General features: G+C 46.8%; 1 protein-coding gene across 1 annotated transcript; it reads right to left on the bottom strand.

Annotated features, from left to right (window-relative positions):
* Positions 1-4,744: 4,744 nt before the first annotated feature.
* Positions 4,745-20,352, bottom strand: SLC26A2 (solute carrier family 26 member 2). The gene is made up of 3 exons (XM_063169075.1): positions 20,247-20,352; positions 14,615-15,253; positions 4,745-12,224 (listed from the first exon to the last, which is right to left on the bottom strand). The coding sequence occupies exons 2-3, from the start codon at positions 15,239-15,241 to the stop codon at positions 10,728-10,730; spliced, it is 2,124 nt and encodes a 707-aa protein (XP_063025145.1). The 5' UTR covers positions 15,242-15,253; positions 20,247-20,352; the 3' UTR covers positions 4,745-10,727.
* Positions 20,353-20,843: the final 491 nt, after the last annotated feature.

The raw sequence follows: 20,843 nt of genomic DNA, 5'->3' as shown, positions 1-20,843 counted from the left end.
TGGGCTGACAACTTGTTCTGGACACCAAGAATGATTGAGGGGCCTTAGAGAAGTGCTCCTGCCAGATAAGAGGATTGCTTGGATCTGGAGAAGTGTTTGCTAAACAAGGGCAGCCATGGAAAGAAACCTCCCTGCTCTGCCCCTCTCTGAACCCAGCGAGCTCAGGTCCCACTGGGCTCCTCTGCTCAGGTTCTCAGCTGTTCTAGACAAGATTTTGTGCCAAAAACCAAGAAGCAAAGCTCATTCCAGAATGATTTTCCTTTCCTGGTAGTTTTCCCTCCACAGAGGCGCTGCAAAGCTGAGAGCAGAGCTGCGGTGACACAGGTTATTTCAGGGAGACAGCAGAACTGTGAATGTGTCCAATCTGCACAATTCACATTTTGCAGAGCCTTTTGGCACACATACCAAGGGGCTTTGCTGTGCAGAAACACAAGTGGGAGAAGAGCAGGGTTGTATTGTTTGGTAGGTAAAGGTGAGCAATTGCAGCAGCAGCCAGGAAAAGAGGATTGTTCATCACCCTGAATGGAAAGAGCGGCCTCATAAATACCAGCTGGAACTGCTCTGCCCTTGTCAGCTGTGCCAACAACCTCCAGCAGCCCTCTGAGCACACACTCCCCCTGTCCTGACCCCTTCTTTTCCATCTCCTTCCCACTGACCCAGTCCAGATTTTGCTGGATGTGCCTTGCCCTGTGCAGCTGGATCAATTCCTGCCAGGCAGGCACCTCGGAGAGGGGCAGGGGATGGAGGGGTGGAATTCCACAGGGTTGGGATGCAGATGCTGGGGAGACACCCTGAGGGAAGAGAAGGGAAAACCAGCATCCTGAGCTGCATTTATCTCACCAGGGGAAGTCTGGATCTCAGTAATTAGGAGTAAATAAATAAGGAACATCCGTGTTCTCTGGCAGCAGGGGAAAATGAGAGCACATGGTAGGGAGGGAGCTGCTCAATCTTTTTATCTGTTTATATCAATTCTTTCTTTTCTCTGCCATTCCTCCACAGCTCATGTATTTTCAGGTGCTTTTTCAGGACTTCCCCTTTCCCTTCCCCTGCTCTCAGTAACAGATTCTATCTTTCCTTTCAGGCACTGTGTAATTGTCCCTACTCACAGCTCATTTTGTGCCTTGGCCTGGGTGATGTGGTCTCTACTCACTCATTTTCTTTTTCCATCTCCTTCCCCAGCAAATGACCCAAATTTCTATTTTCTCCATGAATCCTTCATCTTGAAATCCACTGAAGAAGTGATGAGTCAGCCACTGAAGAGCTGGCCAGGCTGGACTTTTAAGTCTGATTGTTCCCTGGGATGAAACACAGCTGAGCACAATCCATCTTAGGGTTTGATCTTATTTAGGAAGTTCCAGCTCTGGATCTCTGCTCTGAGCACCACAAAAATGGGGTGAAGCACTTTTTCAATGTGTGGCAGGATTTAGGTTACCTCCAGCCTGCTGCTGCTTTTCCCTCCCAATTCCATCTTCATTTCTATACTCTGGAGCTCTTTTATTGAGATTTTTTGTTGAGATTTCCTTTATGCCCTGATCAATCTTGGGAAGCCCTGACAGAGCCCTGCTCTTCCCCCTCCCCAAGATTTCTGCCTCCAAGCCTTCCCTGCCATCTTCTCCTAGAACCTTTTTTCCTCCCCTTTCTTGTGTTCAAGTTGCCAGTTGCTTTTGTATACTGCAATAATAAATATCTATTTCAATACATTTCTTATTTCACTTTAAAACAAGTAATAAGTAATAATAAGTAGTAATAAGTTCCCCTAGAACTTTTTTCTCCAATTTCTTGTGTTCAAATTCCCAGTTGCTTTTGTATACTCCAATAATAAATATCTATTTCAGTACATTCCACACTTTACTTTAAAATATTCCATACTTTTTGCAGCTCTCAAGCTCCTTGTCCCAGCTGGGTCTCTGTGCTGGAAATTCCAGCTGTGGGCACTGAGGAGGGGCTGTGAGGACACCCTTGGTGGCACTGTGGACATCTCTGGAATTCCTTTTCCTGCGTGAGGTGAGGCAAGGGCAGAAAACATAAAAGTTTCACGTTTGCTATGGGGAAAACATCACACACACAAAAAAAAAAAAAGAAACCCACCATGGAACTCCAGGTGACCTTGAGGCACCCAGGGCTGTGCTGCCCTCCCATGCAAGGTCAGCACAGCTGAAACAGTTTTGTTTCCAAAAGCATCTTCAGGGCTTGTTCTTTATTGCCACTGTAAACTCAGCCCGTGCTCAGCTCCATCCCGGGCTGCACAGATGGTTTTGGACAATGCAGGTGGGGACAGGAGCCTGCCTGCACTGACACAGCCCCCTCTGCTTCCCAGAGCACGAAATCCAAAGGTTTTATTCCTGGCATGGTGTGTGAGCAATACAACATCCATCTATGCCACGCTGCAGCCAGGTGAGAGACAGAGCAGAGCCAACAAGGCACAAGGAAATGCAGGAGGGGCATTTGCTGTTCTCTCGCCTGAAGTCAGCAAAAACCATGGAATTTCCTGTATTTGTGATTGTTATCCAGGCATTTTCAACAGGGAGATGCAGCAAATGGAAGTCTGTGCTGTGGTGTCAATGCATCCCTTCTGTTTTACAGGACAGGTTGGCACCTCCAGTTTTCCTGGAACAAATTTAACTGCACTGCACAAAGGGGCTTGCTCTGCTTCAAGGTTTGTAAATATATTTGTGATTATTTGGCTTCAGGAAGCCTCTGAGGTCATGGGCCAGGCTGGCTTAGCCTGGCTGCACCCACTGCTCCCCATGACTTGGATCACTATTTTTATTTTAAAAAAAGGAAATGAGCCAGGTGCAAGGTTAAGCTTTTCCTTACCTTCAGATGGGGGGTTTGACAGCATTTTTGGATGCCTGCTGGTTCAGCTTCACTTGAAATGTATTTACTGCAGAACATCATCTTTTTTAAGGGGAAAACAAGGAAAAGGAGACAAGCCCAGGAGTGGTGCCACTGCTGAGATGGCAAAACAGAACACAAGCACCCCAGGACACAAGGGCTGAACAGAACCTCTGCAGCTGTTTCTTGGAAAGGGATTATTTACATTTCTGCAGGAGATAACACACCCCAGGAAACATCCCCTGTTCCTTGGCAGGGCAGTTTAATATTCAGGGGCCCCAGCAGGGCAAAGATAACACAAATACTGAGAGGCCAAAAGTGTTCCTGCCCCTGGGACTGCACCTGAGGGGCTGAGGGACCAGGAGAAATATAAATAAACAACAATAAAGAGTATTTTCACTCCTGCAAGATGGAAAAAAGAGCCAAACACATCAGCTATAGAGGTTTTGGGGAGCACTCTATACAACAAGGAAGAAAAAAACTCATTTCATGTCCTATTGCCAACACAACACCTCATCTAATCTCCTGCCATGCGACAGGATTGGATCTTCCACCAGATTTCAAACAGGAGAAGTTTTTTTTCACTCAAACACTGGGATGCTGCCACAGGGTGTGGTGGCAGCTCTGGGACAAGGGGTGATGGAGCTTCTCCACGAGGATGTGCTGCAGAAGCTGCACCAAAGGTGTCAGAGGTTTGTGTGGGAGGTTCTGGAGCCCTGGGACACCTTTCCCCCGAAGGTCTCACAGATTTCTGTGGGAGGCTCTGAAGGGGCCGGGGCCCTGGGACACCATTCCCAAGCAGCCCCCAGAGGCAGGAGATGGGGCTGGGGGGGTTCCCACAGGAGCGTGGATGGCAAGGATGAGTTAACCCCAGGTAAGGCAGTGCCTGAAGCTGCCCAGGTAAATAAATAAATAAATAAATAAAATAAATAAATAAATAAATAAATAAATAAATAAATAAATAAATAAATAAATAAATAACTTAATAGAATGTGCTGCTGGCTGAGCCTGGTTCCCTCAGCTGGGAACCAGACTGGTTTGGCTGGAGGCAAGGGCTGTTCTCTGCTTTCCAGGAAGGAGCCCCTGCAGGCACTGCCACAGCCCAGTGCTCCTTCTCCTCTGCTGGCACCAGCACGGAGCTGCAGCCTGTGCACAGAGGTCCCCTGAGGTAAAAGGCATCCTCAGGTAAAAGCTGAGCCATGCTGGGCCAGGAAAGCCTTTTCCACAACTCAAGGACACTCTGCGGACACAAAGTCACAGGAACTGCCCAGAACTGCCCTCACAGCTGCTCACGGGTTTTTCTGGCTTGTCCTGACCATGACCTGAGCGAGCCACAGAACCTGGGACAGAATCACAGAATCAAAGGGAAGGGACCCACAAGGACCATCAAACCCAGCCCCTGGCCCTGCACAGCCCCAAAATCCCACCCTGGGCATCCCGGGGAGGGTTTTCCAAATTCTCCTGGAGCTCTGGCAGCCTCAGGGATGTGCCCAGCACCCTCTGGGGGAAAAACCTTTCCCAAAATCCACCCTCAACCTCCCTGCCACAGCTTGATTTATCTCAAAGACACTGAAATTCATCTTAAGGAACACCGAAATTCATCTCAAGGAGCACTGAAATCCACAGCAGCAGTTTTACAAGGCTCAGCATTGTAAATTTGGAAACTTTAGATCATTTAGATCAATAGCAGGTGCTGTAACTGCACCTGTTGCAAAGTACAACAGCACCAAATACCAAACAAAATGTGGCCATTTCCACACCTCAGGAACTCAGCCCTGGCACAGGAGGGTGCTGATTCCCTGGCACAGGGCACATCACTGTCCCCACATGCTGATTTTGGCTATTAATGCCACCACAAACCCATCCTGGTAGAGCAAGGTGAAGGTGCCATCAGTCAGTGACAACAAAAAACCCCATAAACGACATATTTTAATTGTGCTGAAGAAATCCCAGTGATTTTACCAGATTTGACAGAAAATTCTCATGTTAACAAATTAACAATTAAGAATAACAACGGGTACAGCTCAGACAGGACAGGGCCAGGAGAGAGAGCCAGCACCAGGCAGGGGATGGGCACAGAAATGATGGCAGGACACGGGACAAAATCCAATTTTCCCCACAAAGCTGTGGTTGGTGAGCCCAGCAGTGAGGCAGGGGCTGGTGGCAGCAGCTCTGTCCCCACCTGGGTGACACAGCTCCCCCAGCATCCTGGGCTCCACCACCCACCTGGGGCCTTTTACACCTTTTTACTGCACACACAAATCACAGCAAAAAACCAAAAAAAAAAAACCAAAGTGATCTTTTCCACACACTCCATAATTTCCCCACATTTTACTCCAGTAACACACAAATTATTTTGTAAACAGGTCAGATCTGCTGACCAGTGGGATCTAGACCAGGCCTGAGGTCCTGGTTGGTTAAACTGGTTCTCCGACCAGCTCCAGGCACAATTTGCCACTTCGTGTGTTCTGCAGAAGATTATTTACATCTAAAAATATTCTGAATTTTCAATTATTAAAAAGCCACCAGAATTTCAATTATTAATCACCAAATTTCTTTTTTTTTTTTAATTTCAATTATTTATCACCAAATTTCAATTATTAAAATACCCCAGAACATACCAAGAACATATTAGAGATATTCAGGAACACAAAACTAAAGACTCAAAGATTCATGTGCTTGTCATAAAAAATGAGATTTTACCTCTCCTTAACCATGTTTCAACTGCATTTCAAATAAACCTAAAATTTACTTCTTTAAGTAAAAAAAAATCAGATATTAAAAATTGGATCCAAATTCAACAAAATGTTTCCCACCTACATTTGGAAACTTTAGATCATTTGGGAACTGGACTAAGTGCTGTCAGAGCTTGGACTGAAATACTGAAGCAGTAATTTTACCTCAACGGAAATTTGGTACTCCATCCAATGCTGAAATATTTGGTGAATTTGCACATCCAATACCATTATGCCTTAACTTATAGAATCTCCAGGAAATAAAATAGACAGGTACTAATTATGCTGTGAACTAAATCTAAATATTAAAGATTTGCCATTTTACCTAACCAGAGGCCTTGCTTTTAGCACTGCAGTGATCTCCAAGGAAAAAGCAAGGCTCAGAATGATTTCCACTTCAGAGAGAATCTGACTGAAATTACAAAAATCAGGTTGATTTTCACACGAGCAGCTGACCCTCCAAAGGCTCATTAGGATGATGACCCAGTGTAATTAATTCTTGGGATTTAACGAGGTCATTCCCAGTGCCAAGGCTGCACCAAGGCCAGGATTGCTCTTGTCTGTGCCAGGAGAAAGGGCAAACCCTTCTCTAATTTCTGCTTGTGTCACACTGTGGACAAAGGCATCACAGCCAGGTGTGGACTGAGATTACAATGAGACAAAAATAAATAACCGCAAACCCAGAAATCCCTGATTTCTGCTTGTGTCACACTGTGGACAAAGGCATGACACCAAATCACAGCCAGGAGTGGACTGAGATTACAAAGAGACAAAAATAAATAACCACAAACCCAGAAATTCCTAATTTCTGCTTGTGTCACACTGTGGACAAAGGCATGACACCAAATCACAGCCAGGAGTGGACTGAGATTACAAAGAGACAAAAATAAATAACCACAAACCCAGAAATCCCTGATTTCTGCTCGTGCCACACTCACTGTGGACAAAGGCACAACAAATCACAGCAATCCCAAAATAAAGACACCTCCAGGTTCAGCTGGGCAGCACAAACAGCCCCACAAACCCCCTGCCCAAAGCAGGCTGAGGTTCTGGTGCTCCCAGAGGACTGGGGGGGTTTGGGGTTATTTTACACTCACTTTACTGCTCAGGAGCTTTGGCTTTATCAAAAGATCATGCAAAGGGAGCAGCAGGTCACATGGAACTCATCACACACAGCTTCGTGTGTTTACAGCCAATATTGAGAGTCTGGCAGCACAACCCAGGAGGAAGCAGCAGGAGGAGGAGCTGGTCCTGCAGAGCCTTACAGGACATCAGCATCACTCAGTCCCAGCTTGGAAATGTCAGCATGAAACCCAAAAGAGCTCCCCGTGCCCACTGCAGTGCCTGTCCCTGTTTTGTGAAGTGGGCTGAAAATGGTTTTTGTGTTAGAACACTCAGACAAGTGAAACATTTCGAGGAAAAAAACAGAGGCTGCCATTCAGCAGGAGAGTGCTAAAGAGATTTCCAGTACAGCTGAGACTGAGAGCTCATTTACATAATGCTCTGTTGTGTCATTAATGAACGTGCTAATGATCTCTTAATTCTTCGTTTAGAGTGATAATTGCTGATTGGGACATTGGGGAATAGAGCTGAGCTGATTTACACCAGCTTCCAGTCTGGCCTGGGGTTCTGCAGGTTGCACTGGGAGGAAGATCCCTGCTCCAGGCCGATGGAAAACCCAAACCCAACCGGTCTGAGGGGCCAAATTCACAAATTCACGGGATGGGGGAAGGCACAGGAAGCAGTGAGTATGGCAGATTTCCCCTTAAAAATCCTGGCACATGCCCAGCACTGTTCATTTCAAACAGCAGAAGGCAGGAGAGCCCTTCCAGGACAGGACAGGAATATCACAAAAGCATAAATGATATCCAGCTGCTGCACCCATCACACAGCAGCAAAACACGAACATATAAACATATGGATTATTTTATAAAACAAATGCTTTGGAGGAAAAGTTTCCAATCAGTGATCCCCAAGTCCTAAAGATAAACTGGATTGCTTTAAAGGGTCCATAAACAAAAAACGTGCTCCTTGCCAGCAGGATCAAATCAGATACATGTCACTGCTAAAAAACAATTCCAGGCCTAAGAGGAACAGGGCTGAAACCCACTGTTGTAAGAAATTCCAGCCATAATCAGCTTTAATCTCCAGTTAATTCCCAAGAACTCCCGACTGCACTGAACTCTGGCAAATGGCATTTATTTCAGTTCCCATTTAGCCAGGGCAGCGTGCATTAATAGATACCTATTAATTTTAAATAAGAACATTAAAAGTATTTATTTTGACTGTTTTTGCTGTTGCATTTTAATAGTTTCTTGTGTTTTGCTGGAAATGAAATTTGGAGGCTGCACAAACAGCACTGAGGCCAAACGCAACGTGCTCCAGGTAACGTTCAGCACATCTTTGAGATATAATCTAATTTAATTACCTGAAAAATGATTTTATGGCTGTTTTATTGTGCTTTTATGTAAATAAATACCCAGGAGCCACAAATGCACATCCCACTAGTTGCAGGAAGTGGGTCCTTTTTGGAGTTAACACTGCTATTCCTCCCTTCCTGGCACAGGCAGGAATGCACTTACAAAACCATCTTTTAATAAATAAAGGTTTGGAATTCGGTTACACAAACCTGTGAGGGGTCACAGGTGAAAAAATCTCCACCTGGGCAGCATGGAAAGAACAAGGGACAGAGGGGAAAGGGAAGAATCACCCGGAGCAGTTGCTATTTGACTTTTGTCCCACTCCTGGCTGCCCTGGAGTGTCCTGGCCAGCAGCTCCTTCCTCCCAAGCCTCAGGGCAGAGGGGCGAGGACAAGCAGCTGCAGGAAGGCAGGAACAATAACAAATTGTTTGCAATAACAAATAAAACATCTGCAGCCACCACGTGCTGTCCTTTTCCATCAGCACTGTCACTGCTGCTCCGCTCTCTGGCAAAACAGGAGTTAAAAATCAGCATTTCAAAGCTGCATCGAGGCTTCTGTTCAAAGTTCTGGAGATTCTTTGTGATCTTGTGAGCAAACTGAGCTGCAAAGGGACTCCCCCCACTGCCACCCCTGTGGGCACAAACCTGCCCTCCCAGGGGCTCTGCACACAAACCAGGTTTGGTTAAAAACTGAAATACAGCCTCAAAATGCATCCCTGCATCCACTGCTCCTCACAGCTCAGCCCGGTCCTCCCTGGCAATGCCAATGCAGCGAGCACAACTCCCCACACTGCACAAAGCATCCCCAGCCCAGAATAAAAACCTTCCCGCAGGAGGTTACAGCAGCAAAGGAGAAATTCAGCAGAATTTGGGATTCATCTCCTCCATAAAGAGGTGAGGGCAGAGGCAGAACAGCATCTGTGGGGTGTGAACACTGCAGACTTTCCCCAGTGACACACAGAGGCTTTTTCCTCACCAGCGCCAGTTCTGTGAGGTGCCATGGGTGGGGATCAGTGAGGTTCTCATTTCCCAAGCTGTGCTGCAGCCACCCCTCACCTCCCCAGCACTTCTGTGCTGCTCTGTGCCCTCAAAAATGCAGTAAATTCAGTCAACACGAAAAGGACTCATCTTCCTGCTGCCTCATCCTTCTCTGAGGCTCCCAGAGTGAAGTGATCCATGACATTCAGCTTTCACAGAAAGAATAGTTACTGGTGCTTGCTCAAAAAAAAAAAAAAAAAAAACCAAAAAAAACCAACAACAAAACAGTTTAAACTCAAATTCTCTTTCTATTTAGTAAACATTTCACAATTCATATTGGATTTTACACCTTTTTTGACTTCTGATTCATTATTTTTTAATTATTAAGGATGAGAATATTGCCTATTCACAGCACCTTTCCCTTTTAAAAGCTGTGAAGCACCTGAAATTCAGATTGTAAACTCCTCTAGGAGGAAAGCACCCTCTTGCAGGGATGTGTGCTGTGTAGAGCTGCTATTCAGGAAAAACTGTTAATCTCTCAGTTCTGCCTTCACAATTGTATTCTACTGCTGAGAGGAAAGCAGTAAAAAATCCTATCCTTGTATTTTAGCATGAAGAACAGGCACTCTTCACTTCCACAGAATTTAAAATCAAAGGAAAAAACTCTATTTATACTGACCCGGTAAAAAAAGGTCCAGGAAAGAATTTTCCTGGCTCCTTTTCCAATGGTGTGTGCACTCCCATTGCATAAAGTCCAGGACAGAGCAAAGGGTTTATAGCCAATAAATCCTGCATTCATGCACAATCTGTGTGACATGCACACATTTGGGCACGTGCTGGATAATTTATTTGTCCCTTTTCACTTTGGTGCCTGTGATTCTCTCTACCTGGCATAAAAAACTGCTTAGAAGGGACTTTTTTGGTCAAAATTGAAGAGCTAGATATTTTCCATATCTAATGTTCATAATTCTTAAGAGCTCCTAAATATTAGGAAAACAACTGACTGACCATAAGAATGAATCAGACTTCTAGAGAGTCATCTGTGGAAAAGAAATCACTAAAATCAAGCTGGAGAGGCAGCATTTCCATGGGCACAGGCAGGTAAATGCCTGTGCAGAAATGAGATAACCGTGTCCTCGTGGCCTGGCTGAATTAGGAGGCAGTGCCAAAACCTCTGCAGGTGAGAGGTGCTTGCTTAGAAGATATTCACTGAGATATTTTCCTGCATGTTTAGATTTGATTTCTCTATCTGAAGCTCAGGGAGATTGCAAATTGAAGCACTGCCCAGTAAAGACCAGAGCAAACAGTCCCTGGCAGCCTTTCCTTGGCAAACACAAGGGTGTGGTGATGGAAAGCAAGGCCAGAATGAGGGATGAGAAATGAGTTGCCTCATTCTTCAGCTGCACAGGATGTCCAGACTACTCCAAAATCCCACCCCACCCACAAGGACAGGGTGGCAAAAAAGACTTGATCACAATTTCAGAGTAGAACTGACACACAGAAAGCTCCAGAGAGGAGAGATGAGATGAACAACCCCATGGAAACTTTAGATCTGCAGATTTGCTACAATCAAGTTAAGAACTGCCTTCATTCAGCACCTGCCATGGAATCACTACCCCAGGCAGGTAAATCCAGAGAGATTGCAGGGCACCAGAGTGCTGGCACCACCCTGCCCTGCTCCCTGAGCACACACACACTGATTGCACACACACACAGACACGCTTGCCCAGCCTTTGCTCCAATCCCTCTCTTTCCAATCTATTTCTTCAGAGTGCCGTGCCCCTGCGTGCCCAGGGCAAAGTCCACGGCCTGGTGCACGCTGTGGAAGAGCAGCTGGTCCTCCCCCTCCTGGAAGAACTCCCCCCGGAGCAGGGAGCTCCTGACAGAAGGGCTGCACTGGGCCAGCAGCACGTGGACGTCGATGTCCCTGTAGTCCTTGCAGACCTCCTTGAGCGTGCGGATGCCGGCCGTGTCCAGGAACTGCACGGCACAGCAGTCGATCACGATGGTGTGAAACCCCACCGGCTCCGACCCCAAACCCACGGGGATGCTGCTCTGCTTGTCCCCAGACCCCTCCTCCTTCTGCTTGAGCTTTCTTTTCTCTGCTTTCTTCCTGGCTGCCTTCACCCAGGCGGGGTTGACCCCTGTTTGCTTGTAGAGGGTGGATTTGAAGCACTCCTTGTTGATGTAGTAGATGGGGGCCTCGAAGCGGAACACCACCACGCCGGGCTTGGTCTGCAGGTTCTTGTAGGCAGACAGGGACTCGTAGGTCTCCGACTCGGCCACCCAGCCCAGCAGCGGCGCCTCGGGGCGCTGCGTGCGGAAGATGACGCAGAGCATGGAGAAGCAAACCCCCACCAGGAGCCCGATCTCGGTGCTGACCAGCGCCGTGGCCGCCATGGTGACTGCCCAGATCACCGTGTCCACCCTGCTCAGGTGCCACATCTTGGGCAGGTCCCTGAACTTGCGCAGGGCTCCGCGGAGGCTGACGATGGTGATGACGGCGAGGACGCATTTCTGCAGGGAGTAGAACAAAGGGGCGATGATGAGGAGGACCAGGAGGATCACCAGGCTGGTCACCATGCCGGACATCTGCGTCCTGCAGCCCGTGGACTCCTTGACCAGGGTCTTGGCGAGAGCCGCGCTGGTTGTGAAGCAGTGGAAGAAGGAGGGGATGATGTTGCAGAAGCCAATGGCGTACATCTCCTGGTTGGCCCTCACGGAGTAGCCGTGTTTCTTGGCAAACATCTCCGACAGGGACACGGTGATGGCAAAGCCAATGATGGCAATGGGGATGGCATCCAGCGCCACGCTGGGAATCAGGGTCCACACTGGAGGGCGCGGGGGCAGAAACCCTGTGGGGATGTGCCCTGAAATGCTGGAGCCATAATTCTCATTCAGCTTCCCAAAGTGAGAGGCCAGAGTGGCCGCCACGACCACGAAGAGCTCCACCGGAACCGGAGCCTTGAGCTTGGATTTGAAGCGCTCGTTAAGCTCCTTGGCTGGGACGAGCACCAGGAAGCACAAGAAGCTGGTGATGAGGTCACAGATGTTGGTGGTGTGGATGTTCCTGAAGATGTTTATCCAGGTGGTGATGAGGGAGCCCACGCCCCCGCTGCGAGGGATGTCCAGGCCCAGAAGGTACTTGACTTGTGAGGTCAGGACGGTGATGGAGGCCCCTGTGACAAACCCACTGAGCAGAGAGTCCGAGAGGTACACGGAGACAAAGCCCACCTGGAAGAAGCCCATAGCCACCTGGAAGGAACCAACCACACACAACATGTCAGGACACAAATCCCACAGAATTTGTCAGCTGCGATAAAAAACCCAACATTGTGCACGGCCCTGGAGGACCAGGCGTGGTCTGAGCAGGGAGAAAAATCTCCCTGTATTCAAAGTATTTAAAAAATATGTAATAATATATATTATTTAAATAGAAAATGATTAAAAATATTAAAATGTACAATATTTTTATATTTTACAAAATTTTATGTATATATATATATAAATTATTATATACTCCCTGTATATAAAAGTATTCAAACCAAGCTTTTTGGGAGATCTTCATTCCCTGAACAAATGTTTATTGTCTGCTCTGCTAATTACCCTGGTGGGTAAAAAAGAAAACCTAGGGGAAAAATCCAAACCCCACATTTGAAATACTGCCTGCTTTTGCCATTTCTCTTTCAGTTCCTATAAACTCTGTGAACTTTGCAAGGATTTAAAACTTTCCTGCTGGCCTTTTTGTGCCTTGCACTGGAGTTCAGAGCCTGCAATAAAACCACAGCTTGTGGGGCGACAACTGTCCTTTGCACTGCAGAAAGTTTGGTGCCTCTGACTCAGAAAGTCTATGAGCTGCAAACTCCTCTACTGCAGATCATAAAAACAGAGATAACTGGGAACTCCATAAGAATCTCAAAGAATTACTGAAGATAAGGCAGGTCTGGAACCTGCACTGGATGAAATCAGCTCACAGCTCTCAAAGGCTCCCTTATAGCCTTGATAATTAATTCAAGGTTGTTCTAAGTGTAAAACAATAATAATTAGCTTACCTAGTTAGTATTAACTGGTGTGAGAAGATTTTCTTTTCATGATTTGATTGTAAAGTTTCTGATATAAAGAATATGTGATTTTGGTTGAAAAAATAAATTTGAGGGTGTTGGCCTGTAGAGAATATGCATAATATTCAGAGGGACTGGAGATAAAGTGATCTGATTTCTTCAGATAAAGAAACTTAACTGTACTTTCACTTGCAAAGACTATTAAGTGCAATCACAAACTGCACCCATCCCACAGGGATGAAAGATGAAACCCAAAATCCAGTGTAGCCTGGGAGGCCCAGAATATTTCTGAAATAGCTCAACAGGAACTTGCAGTACAAAAAGTTCCAGGTTGTGTCCAAAACCTGTGTTTTAAAGTGTCACAAACATGTTTTGTTCCTCTCCTATATATTTTGATTGGCTGTCACCCTGGACAGATGAGAACAAATGAATGTGAACGCACAAACTCAAATACCACAGCTCCGCAGTACTGCTAAAAAAATCCCATTCTGGTTAATGTATAAGACTCTAAAACCAAGGATACCTGCTTTAATTTAGGCAAGCAGTGAATTCTAGAAAATAAATATAGATATGTAAATATAAAATATATTGTATCCTCTCAGCAGAATCCTTCCCATGCAATAGCATTGTTTTGGCTTCAAATGGGCAAACAGCAAATTTTTAAAAGCACATTTACAAATAAAAGGAAAATGGAGATACTTTTACTGTCCAAATTTTTCTTTGTTATAGGCAAATGATTAAAGACTGGAATTAGGAGCTGATGCACCACATTTTGGCTGGATGAAATGGGGTCTAATGTCAAAAAAATAAACAGAGCTTCAGGACACAGCAAGGAAGGTGGTGAGCAGAAGTGGGACTGAGAGCTGGAGGTGCAGGTAAAACTTTACAAAAGAAAGGCCTTATAAAATCAGGCCTTATTACTATTTTAACTCAATTAACAGTCTGTTGAGTTTCAATGAGAAACAAACTCTAAGAATGAAAACCAATTTGCATAACAATCTATTCTTGTGAAAAAAGTGAGATGCACTTACAAAAACAAGAATTCTATCTCATTAGAATATTAATACAGAAGAATACTAGAATATTAGAAGAAAATTTGTAAACTATCTGAAACTAGAAAAGTTTGATAGACATGTACAATAACTCTTACCAACCAATGAACTGAGTTCCACTGGATTACTAACCAATTGCATTCAAACACAGTACCTTCTAATATCACATAAAAATGAACTCTCCATAATAAAAAATGTAACATTCTGCCAAAAAAAAGCAGATGTCTAGTCTCATATCTATCTCTAACACAAGGCCAACATCAGCTCCAGCAGAAGTGTCCCACCTACCTATCATTAATATGTTTTCCACTTCTGTGCATTATTTTGATCAGGTGCAGTTTCCTTGTAAAACCAGTTTTGCAAAAGTGTGAAGTGCTTTTTTTTTTGCAGCGTGTCATTGGCTGTAAAACAGCCACTTCTTAGGTAACAAACCTTTACAGTATTTGGCAGGTGAAATCACTGCATAAAAAAAAATAAAAACACAAAAAAAAAGAAGCCACAGGAGGTGTGGGCCAGCTCCACATGCCCTTACCTGGTACACCCCCGAGATGAAGGTGACGGTGGCAGCCACGGCCACGGCGTAGCAGCCGCTGTCACAGAGCGGCTCTGTCCCGTTGCCAGTGCCGTTCCCGTGCCCCCCTGGGCCTGGCAGGGCACTGGGCACAGCTGGCTCCAGCTGGTAGCCAGCCCTCTCCACCTCCCTGTCCACCACCTGGCCCAGCATCAGGCACACCACGCCGAAGATGCTGACGGAGATGTGGCGCGAGGTGCCGAAGATGCAGTAAATGATGCAGGAGAAAAAGGAGGTGTAAAGGCCATAAATGGGCTCCAGCCCGGCCAAGAGGGAGTAGGCAATGGACTGTGGGACCAGCAGGACCCCCACGATCACACCAGACATTACATCCCCCAGGAGGTACTCCCTGAAGTTGTATTTAGGGAGCCACTGTAAGATGGGGAAAAACCCCAGAACACAATCTTTAATTTTGGCAGGGGTGCAGCTGCAAGTTTCTTTTGCTCGGTTAACCAGCAGAGCCTTCATGTTCCTCTTCTTCTCTTGGGGTTCCAGGAACATGGTGTGATGAAAACTGCACTTGGCATCATCTCCTTCTGGCCCTTCCATCACTTCATGGATATGGTTGGTCTCTGTCATCGCTGTCATCACCAGCACTCACTGAAAACACAAAGAAGGACCAATAAACCAAAAATGAATGTACAGTGTGAGACTTGAACACAGCATTTATGAAAAGCAGGGGCTGAAACTCTCAGTTCAGCGGAGAGAAAGCAACTTCCAAGCAAACTGGGAACCTCTCAGCTTGCTTGGGAATTGAGAAAATGAGATTTTCTCAAGGAAGCCTCCCCACTGCATCCCTGTGAAGCAAGGAATGACCTTTCCCAGGAGGGAAGCTGATATCCTGTGGAATACACCTGCTGCTGGCAGGGTTGGGAAATGGACAGGAATGCAGCAGCTCTGCCTTTCTGGGAGGCTTCCTGGAGAAAATCTCTGCCTGCAGCCTGTTCCACCTCACAAAGCCAGACAGAGGGTTTATTGTAGTGCCACAGCCACTCCAGCTCAGCTGCTAAAAATTAACTGCAAGTGGGACATTTCCAGCAAAGCACAGCTCAGTCTACATCTCTTCTGGGTTGATTGGTTTTTTTTGTTTTCTTTTTTTGATGCAGGGATTTCGCCTGCCAAGTACTGTAAAGGTTTGTTACCTAAGAAGTGGCTTTTTTACAGCCAATGACACGCTGCAAAAAAAAAGCACTTCACACTTTTGCAAAACTGGTTTTACAAGGAAATTGCACCTGATCAAAATAATGTACAGAAGTGAAAAATATATTATTGGGCACAATGATAGGTAGGTGGGACACTTCTGCTGGAACTGGTGCTCTAGACCAAGCTGCCCACAGACAGTAAAACAGAGCAACTATATCAATAATTTAATCCTAGGAACATATTGCCTGACTGGGAAAGAGCAAACTCTTGATGAGACAAACCATAATGGAAGTTGAGCATACCAAGTGACTGCCAGCACTTAGACAGCTCTCCCACCTGCAGAAAACATCCAGAATTCTCCAGAAAACTCCTTAAGCCTCAATACCTGGTACCGCCAGTACAGTGGGGCCATTTCAGCCAGAAACTCACTGGTCTGGGGTGAGACCCAGCAAGAGAACCCTGAGAAGTGTCACTGCCAGGCCTCCCTTTGTGGCACTGCAGTCCCACATGCCAATGACAACATGAATTTGATGTGCTGCTCACGTCCCCTCTGTGCAGTGCAAACATCAGCCAGACTCCTGTCCATGGAACGCTCACTGCTGAATTAATCGCCCAATTAATTGTCCAATTGTCCTGAATTAATTGTACCAATTAATAAATCGCTACTGGAACTGGCAGTGCTGAGGATGCCACTTGAGTCTGCCCCAGAATGTGTTCAGTTAATCACCATTTCTCAAGCAGCCGCAGCACCACAGAACTGTGGAGTCATTCAGGTTGGAAAATCCCTCTGAGGTCACCCAGTCCAACCACTCCCAGCAGAGCCAAGGCCTCCACTAACCCAGGTCCCCAATGCCACATCTACAAGCCTTAAATCCCTGCAGGGATGGGCACTCCAGCAGTTCCCTGGGCAGCTGTGCCAGGGCTGGACAGCCCTATTGGTACAGAAATATCCCCAATTAAAACACTCCCTGCTACCATCCCTGCAGTGTGGGTTTCCCAAAGGTATGGGAGGCAGAAGTGAGAGGAATGACTTTGTGTGCCTTAGGATAGCCTGAGCAGAAGGAACCCACAAGAGCAGAACCAAATACAGAATTATGCATTTACAATGGCTTCTTCAGAGACTTCCAAAATGAATTAGAAAGTAATTGCACCCAACTAATCCAACCATGGTGACCCCGTCCCTGGAGCTGAAGACACATCTAAAGCCAACACACAGAAAACACCAGGGAGGAGTTTCTGTTTCATCTCCTGCTCCATGCTGGGACTCCCAAAGGAGTTTCCATTCAGCACAGACCCAGACAGGGAGCATCTCTTTGGAGGGTGAGCTCCTGCACCCTCCCAAATAACCAAACCCTGCCACTCTTTGCTGGGTGTGCCTGAACTGGTACTGAAAGGAGGGTTTCAAACACAGACCCCAAACCAGCAGGGATGGATTTTCTGTGTCACAGGAGCTGTCTCCCTCCCTGCGGCAATATCCCAGGATCACTGAGTTTGGAAAAGCCCTCCCAGCCCCAGCTGTGCTCAATGCCCACCTTGTCCCCAGCGCAGAGCACCGAGTGCCACGTGAAGTCAGGATCTTCAAATGAAGAACCTGCACTGCAAGAAGGGACATGCTCAAGATGATCACACCTGGAGGAGACCCCCAGCCCTGCCCTGCAGGTTTCCAATCTCACCCACCTGTACAGGACTGCAAATTGTGCTCAGGGATGATTTACAGCCCTCATAACCCCTCTGAATACCAGTGAGAATCAAGGGAGTATTACAAAAGCCTGTGTCAGCTCTACTTTGCAAAAGTCCATTTTGGAGCTGTATTTGCTCAAGAAGTTTTATTTGTTTTACCAGCTCAGAGTTACAAATCAAAAGGTTTCTCACTCACCCAAAGCTCAGCAAATCAACACTGTAAAAGCTGACAGTGAAAAAAAATCAAGCCAGGGTACTTTTTATGTGTAGCAATGAGTTTGTTTTGTGAGATTTTAGTAAAGATTTCAGTAGCGAAAATTCTTTTGATTCCTTCTGTCCCTCCTCCAGGACTTGCAGGCAGCTCAGTCAAACCTGGGAATTTTCTGAAATGTGCCAAGACAAACCCCAGACAGCTCAGTTTGTGCTGCTGTAAAACATCTGCATGGAGGGGGTGCCTGGGTTTCAGTCCTGTCCAGACAGTAGGGAAATGTTCTAAGTAAAAACCTTTTTGGCTCCTGAGCTCTGAGCACATACTGGCTCTTTGTGCTGACTTGCATGACAGCTTTCTCTCCGTGGCATGAAAAGGACCTTTCAGCACACAGTCCCTGCCCCTTGCCATGTCAGGACAGTAGGAAATATCACAATTTCCAACGCTCATTTCACCCTTTTCTGCCTCAAAGTGCTGTCCTGTATTAACTTTGTAACCGTTAGCTCTGGCTTATCTAATAAAACTGGATTTTATTCTTACACATGAAAAAAAAAACAATGCTGAGAAAACACCTTTGGTTCATGGTTTGGACACTGAAGGACATTCTGTATATACAACTTGAAAAAGGAGCTGCTGTTGTTTTTATTCTGAAAGCTGCTATTTACACACAACCCAGAATTCACTTTTATCACTCCTTTTGGCCTTTCAGGGAGTGTCTCGTTGTGACAAGCTTCGCTTAAGATAAAACAAACTACAAGACAGAACTGAGGAAATTTCCACTATCTGTCATCAACTGACTGCCATAAAATGAAGATACAGGGAGGTCCTGCAGTCTCTAGAAGTCATCAGACCTCCAGACTATTTCTGGAGCCCATCTGGGCCCTTCTTTCTGATCTCATGATGTGGCAGCATCTGCCTGGCTTCTGTTTTTGGGGGAGCACTACCTGCAGCACAGGGCTGGCTTGGACTTCATTCTGTGGCACATCAGAGTCACCCAGAGAGTAAGGGAAAACTGGATTGCGAAGCTCATTCACCTGCTGAAATAACTACTACGAGGTGAAACTTCAGATGTGAGCATTTCAGAGTAGAAACTGAATCAAAACATGATGTCAGTTGCCACAACACCCGTGTCAGTTTTCCTTATTTTTCTACATTTAAATTTTCACTGTATGTGATCACTCCCCACCCTCATGTACTCCTTGCTACACAGGAAAATTTATATGCACTAAAAACTAATGCATAAATCCATAATCTAAAAAACATGAACAATTTGTGGAGAATTGTAAAGGTGAATCAGAAATCCAAATTCCACACAAACTGACCAGAGCTGGGCCCTCTTGTATTCACCCCCTAAGAATACAAGAGGAAAGTATATCACATCCTTTTGACAACTAAATCTTTGACCTTTCTCTTGTTGGACAACAACCTTTTTCAAATAATGTCTTGACTGTTGTGCAGCAACAAGGAAATTCAATATTACCATGATAACACCCAGATAAGCACTGGAACAACACTGCCTGCACCTTGGAATTTGACAGAATCCTTCATATCCTTCAGCAAAACATTCAAGCCACAAACATTTACTTTCACAAAGGGCTGAAAATAACATGAATAATGAAAACCACATTTAAAGAACACATGTGGAAACAGAGCTGCCTCGCTTTTGGCACAGTAACCAGCAGCCATCCACTCATGTGGGAAAACCTGCAAAGCTGGACAATAAAACCTCACTTTTGTGGAAAATGGGATCTGCTTCCACTACAAATATGGGATTTCCTCACTTTTTCCGAGCAGCAGCAGCCTCCTGCATTTTTGGGGAAGATCCCACGGAACCCCTGCTGGCAGGCAGCTATTCCAGGGAAGCTGTGTCACCTCCCAAGGGCAGCTGAGCGTGCTGGCTGCCCTGTCCTGCCCTGGCTGAAGCAGATCCCTCCAGCAGCTTCCATCCCACCCGGATTTCTAGGGAGAGTTTGCCAAGGCTTTCAGCAAGTTACTCCTGTGTTAGGGCTCTTCTCCCACCCCTTCTGTTAGCAGGGGAAGGTGGCACACTGAGCAGCTGGGCCGGGCACTGAGGATGGGCTGAGGAAGAGCTCCCAAAGGGATTTCCTCAGGCAGCAGCTGCCAGCTCAGCCCAGGGCATCCCACACTGCCCATCACAGCCCGGGCTGCATCCACCGGGCTGGGGCTGTCCGATCCCAATGGAAACACACCGGGACTGCGCTGCATAATGCAATTGTTGTGTTTGAATTAACAAAAATTGGTAAAATTAATAAAAGCCTGCAAGAAGAAGCCCGCACGCTGTGTGCCCCTGAAACTGCGGGTTTTGCTGAGCGCTTCGCCAGCCCTGAGGGTCCGAGCAGAGCGGAAGCGAAGTGAGAGCAACAGCTCAGCTCTCAACGCCACATTCACTGTCAGCCTCGGGGTCCCGCTTCCTCCTACCAGCTTCCTCATGGCTTCCATGGGCATTTTCCTCTCCTGCCGCTCGTTCTGGGTGGCGAGCAGAAAGTGAGGAGGGTCCGAGCGGGACCCCGCTGTGCCCCGGCCCCTTCCCTCAGTACTCACCGCCCGCGGCTCCCCGGGGACCTGCGGCGGCTGGGACCGACCGGCGGACGGACGGACAGAGTTAGAGACAGACGGACGGCGGGCCGGACAGACAGAGATACAGACGGACAGACGGAGGGACCGCCCGCCCGCGGCGGGCCCCGGCAGCACCGCCCCGCTCCGGGCAGGCAGGGCCGGGCAGAGCCGCGCCCCTTCCACCCCCCGGCCCGGGGCACTTCCGAGGGGATTCCGGCTGTGTGCAGTTATGGCAAAGGCTGCTCCTGGTCCTTTGCTTTGCACGCAGACCTTTTAAATTGAAAGTATAGGGCTGATAATGTGGGGTGATAATGTGAGGTGAAGTGAAATTAAACTTGGTGCAGGTGGGGAAGCGTGGCGCTCTCTGGCCCTTTTTGCCCTGGGGTACCGCTGGGGTTTAATGAAACCTGGATTCATTGAAATGAATGGGATTCATTGAAACCCGGGAAGGACGAAGGATCCTTGGCAATGTGGGTATTAAAAATCTCAGGTTTCTGTTAAGTGCTATGCTCTTGTCTCTGGGCTGGGGGTTCAAGGTCGGAGGGGCCATGCCCAGCCCTGTCTGCCTTCCCTTCCCATCAC

This window comes from Melospiza melodia, chromosome 14 (genome assembly GCF_035770615.1).
Source record: "Melospiza melodia melodia isolate bMelMel2 chromosome 14, bMelMel2.pri, whole genome shotgun sequence".
In the NCBI taxonomy this organism is placed as follows: Eukaryota; Metazoa; Chordata; class Aves; order Passeriformes; family Passerellidae; genus Melospiza; species Melospiza melodia.
This window is presented reverse-complemented; position numbering and strand designations above follow the sequence as displayed.

Coding starts and splice junctions, on each gene's coding strand:
- SLC26A2 (XM_063169075.1), bottom strand. CDS start 15,241: ATGACAGCGATGACAGAGACCAACCATATCCATGAAGTGATGGAAGGG. Junction 12,225..14,614: donor TCATCTCGGGGGTGTACCAG/GTAAGGGCATGT, acceptor GGTTCCTTCCAG/GTGGCTATGGGCTTCTTCCA.